Source organism: Solanum pennellii, chromosome 5 (assembly GCF_001406875.1).
Source record: "Solanum pennellii chromosome 5, SPENNV200".
In the NCBI taxonomy this organism is placed as follows: domain Eukaryota; kingdom Viridiplantae; phylum Streptophyta; class Magnoliopsida; order Solanales; family Solanaceae; genus Solanum; species Solanum pennellii.
This window is the reverse complement of record NC_028641.1, coordinates 60,424,372-60,429,092: the sequence shown is the minus strand read 5'-3', so window position 1 is coordinate 60,429,092 and position 4,721 is coordinate 60,424,372. Positions and strand designations below refer to the sequence as shown.

At 27.1% G+C, this 4,721-nt stretch overlaps 1 protein-coding gene across 1 annotated transcript in view; it reads left to right on the top strand.

The window, feature by feature from the left end:
* LOC107019618 ((3S,6E)-nerolidol synthase 1-like) overlaps positions 1–4,327 on the top strand; it is a 5,153-nt gene extending 826 nt beyond the window's left edge. Inside the window, exons 2-7 of the mRNA XM_015220039.2 lie at positions 54–312; positions 883–1,249; positions 1,653–1,871; positions 2,547–2,685; positions 2,982–3,230; positions 4,007–4,327. Coding sequence (XP_015075525.1) covers positions 54–312; positions 883–1,249; positions 1,653–1,871; positions 2,547–2,685; positions 2,982–3,230; positions 4,007–4,306 — 1,533 coding nt within the window. The 3' untranslated portion in view covers positions 4,307–4,327. The remainder of the gene's footprint in view (positions 1–53; positions 313–882; positions 1,250–1,652; positions 1,872–2,546; positions 2,686–2,981; positions 3,231–4,006) is intronic.
* Positions 4,328–4,721: the final 394 nt, after the last annotated feature.

The following is a 4,721-nucleotide window of genomic DNA, read 5'->3' as shown; positions in this document are numbered from 1 at the left end:
TTTATTTATTTATTTATTTATTTAAACTAAGAGAATGCTTATTACTTATGCAGGATGGATTTAATAGTACCAAATTTGCAGGATTAGTGAAGGATGTAAAGTACTCACTAATGACAGAAAGAAATACCAATAATCTTGTTTTAGTGGATACACTTCAACGTATGGGAATTGAATACCATTTCCAAGAAGAAATTGAATCAATTTTACATAAGGAGTATGATCAAAGTGCTTGTTTTCTCAAGTATCAAACCCCTTTTGATGTTTCACTTTGTTTCAAACTTCTGAGACAAGAAGGTTACCACGTGTCGGCAGGTAATTGGTTTTTCCAGTGAAGTCCAATAATCATAATTCATTCATGGATTATTAAGTTATACGATAAGAAATGATTTAATCTGGAAAAAGGGCTTGAAATATATTTGAAATTTGATCGAAATTGTTATAGCAATCTTAAAATTTGGGCAGGACACCAATATAATTTTTAAAGTACACTATTAAATAGTGCGGGAGTAACAGGGCCTATCTAAAGTTTGAGATTTTCACAGCAATTTCGATCAAAGTTTGTATATATATTTCAAACCTTTTATTCATTTGATCTATATACATCGTAAAAGTATTTCTAGTTAAGAAAATATGGAATAATTATGATCAGATGTTCCATATAGATGTCCTTGACTTTAGTCTCATCACAACTCTCAATTAGCAAAAAAATAAAAATAGAAAAATCTATGCATGCTTGGACTCATGAAGGTTCTTTTTTTTTCTTAATGTTTAACTTTGGTTTATAACAAGAATGATCATGTTATAAAAGTTAAGCTCAATTTGAAGTTAAAACTCAAATTGATGTATCTATCTAATCTACTTTTATTGTGTAAATTAAAACAGATGTATTCAAGAAATTCAAGAATAGTGATGATTCCTTGAGGCAAGATATAAGTGGATTAATTGGTCTATATGAAGCAGCACAACTAGGTGTAGAAGGTGAACATATACTTGATGAAGTTGCAAAATTCAGTAGTGACCACCTGAATGCATGTCTTGCACATAGTGACTCATGTGATCAAGCTACAATTATTAAAGAAACATTGAAGTATCCATACCACAAAAGTTTAGCAAGTTACAAGGCGAAAAGCTTCATCAATAATTTTAAAGGAATCAATGGATGTGGAAGAACCACCTTGCAAGAATTGGCAAATATTCACTACTCTATAAAAAGAGAGATACATCAACATGAATTGATTCAAATTTCCAGGTAAATTAGTTGAATTTAAATAATAAACAATATAAAATAAAATTATTTTATATTGTTATTTTACTATCTCAATGTACATTAGTCAATCTCAAAGGCGAATGAGAGGTTATATTTAAGTTCAACTAATAACATGAAAAATATTTCAAAGTTGTTTAAATAATGTTCCGATTGAATTTTGAAATTCTTTCTTATTATTATCAAGAATAGTGGAGTTTTGATAATTAATTTTATCTTTTAAATGATACTGGAAAAAATCTATATATTGCCAGTATATATATAAATTAAATTCATGACATATGGTTCTATATATTGCCAGTATATATATAAATTAAATTCATGACATATGGTTGGAATGTCAAAAAAAGTTTAATTTACTAATTGCAACTTCTAATGATATATATAGGTGGTGGAAAAGTCTTGGTTTAGCTGAAGATTTGAAGCTGTTGAGAGATCAACCATTAAAATGGTATGCTTGGCCAATGGCAATGATTACGGATCCAATAATATCACAACAAAGAATTGAGATAGCAAAATGCTTCTCTTTCATTTATGTCATAGATGACATATTTGATATTTATGGAACTGTTGAAGAGTTGGCCCTCTTCACTCAAGCTATCAATAGGTACTTTACTTGAAAAAACAACCTTATTCTCAAGCTGTCAATAGGTTCTTTACTTGAGATCACCCTTATCAAAACAACCTTAACCTCAAGTTGTCAATAGGTACTTTAGACCTTCCCACTATTTTTTTCTTCAAATCACTCCTATGAAAAGAACCTTACTTCCTCAACTATTCAAAATACAAGAAAATTCATGAGGATATATATACATATATATATATATATAGTCCCAATTTTATTAAATAAATGATAAAATGAAGCAGATTTTTACTGCTAATGACTTGGAAATGCTCAAATATATCATAAAAAGAAAAAAGCTATTACCCATTAGGTGTGAGGAGAGATATATTTATATTTATTAGAAATGAATTTCTTGCAATTTGAATAAAATTAAAAGTTCTTTACTCACATGTTTTAATTTCAACTTTTATATTTCAACGACTTTATTAAATGATTTTTTTTTATTAAAAAAAAATTAGAAGTGGATATTTATAAAATAATAAATTTACGGTTCATGACATTTTACATTTACTCCAATAGTTGAGGGACCATTTATGACATCTTAAACTTACTCCAATAGTTTAACAACCATTTATGACATTTTAAATTTACTCCGATAGTTCAACGAACATTTATGACGTTCTCGTCCATAACCTAAAAGATTATTATTTTTTTCAGGTGGGAATTGGATGTCATGGTGGACTTACCAGAATACATGAGACCACCGTTCAGGGCTTTTTATGACACCATCAATTCCATTGGCTACAATATCTACAAAATCTATGGACAAAACCCCACTCAAAATCTCCGTAATGCGGTAATATACTTAATATTGAATTGAACTTTTTATTAGACTTTTCATTCTAGAAAGTATACTTATTTTTTTTATTAAAAAAAGTGTTTTTATTCCTTAATGAAAATATTTGTAAAAGGTTATCATGAGAACATCTATTTAGTTAATTGTTTTAATTTTTTATGTATGATTTATTTTTTAATTAAGAAAACAATATTACATAAATTAAAATAGAGAAAATATGTGATAATGTAAATATTTTATTTTGTAGGAAGAACATATACAATTTGTAACACATAATCATTAATTTGTGATTTCAGTGGAAAAATTTATGCAACGCATTTTTAAAAGAAGCAAAATGGTTTGCCTCTGGAGAGTTACCAACAACACATGAGTACCTGAAGAATGGAGTTGTTAGTTCTGGAGTTCATGTGATCTTAACTCACATGTTCTTTTCACTTGGTTTTGGTCTAACCAATCAAAATTCTATGAATTTGGAAGATACATCAGACATGGCCTCTTCTGTGGCTACCATATTTCGCCTATGGAATGATATTGGAAGTGCAAAGGTAATTTTATAGATAAACATATTTTAATTTTAAATTTTCATTCTATCCTTTATGACATGATTTTCTGTCGTACAAATATATGTGATATTGAAAGTGCAAAGGTAATTTTATAGATAAACATATTTTAATTTTAAATTCTTACTCTATTCTTTATGACTTGATTTTCAGTCATATAAATATATGTGATATATTTAAGTTTCAAATTAAAAAATAGATCTTTTTTAAATCTTGACAAGGTACAATTTTACTGATTTGCAAAACAGAAATTGTTCCTCTCCAAAAGTACCAACTTGACAAGAAATATTTTAAGACTAAGAAAATTTTGGAAGTTTATTCAATTAAATTATTAATTGCAAGTTTCAAAAAAGATTTTATTTATAAACTTCATGCATAATCAGACAACTTCACATAACTTAAAATTAAACAACGACAACATGAATTTTCACTGATAAAAAATTAATATTTCCACTGGAAAATGTCTGGTGACTAATTTCGCTGATACTTTAGTTGAATCAGTGAGAAAAAAAAAACAATAATATTTTATACGAAAAAAGTTAAAAAGTATTTCACTATCTCAGTGAGAATTTGTTATGCACCATACATTTTTTTCAATGAACTGATTGGATAAAAAATAATGAAAAAGTCATGTTCAATAATACAAATTACCCACTGAATCACAGTAGAAAAAACATCATTTTTAATAGTGTTTGTAGCTGAATTAATTTGGTTTAGTTTGTAATTTTAACATAGTTTAGTGGACAATAACATGAGTGCAGGATGAGAATCAAGAAGGAAATGATGGCTCTTACCTAGAATGCTACTTGAAGGAACAAAAAGATGGTTCTATGGAATTGGCAAGAGAATATGTAGTTAAGCTAATAGAAAATGAGTGGAAGAAACTTAACAAGGAATCTCTTCATCTAATGAGTCAACCTAATTTAAGATCATTTTCAAAATTTTCTCTTAATTTTGCAAGAATGATACCTCTCATGTATGATTATGATGATAATCAATCTCTTCCTATCCTTCAAGGATATATTAAGTCTCTGTTGTATGATGATTTATCAAGTGAGTAAAGTGTAGAGTTCTTTTGGTTAGAGATCATCGATATATCATATAAATAATGTAAATATACTCCATCTGTCCTAATATATGTACTGTAATTTCCTTTTTGTTTATGTTATGTATATGAAAAGAATGATATACATTCAAAGCTCTATAACAATCTTGTTTGTTTATATATTTCCTTCTTCTTTTTATGCTTTTATATTCGATTAATTGTTATGCACTTGTAACAACCTTTGATATGTAAATTCTATTTTACTATTATATATCAAAATTATTCAAAAAGTAATATTTTGCATTTTTAATCTTATGAAAGAAAAAGATTATTTTTAAATTTTTCGAATTAAATTTTTTATAAAGATTAGTAAAATATTGTTAAGAAATCACTTATTTCTTACTAGATTAAGAGTTTTTGTGTAAATGAAA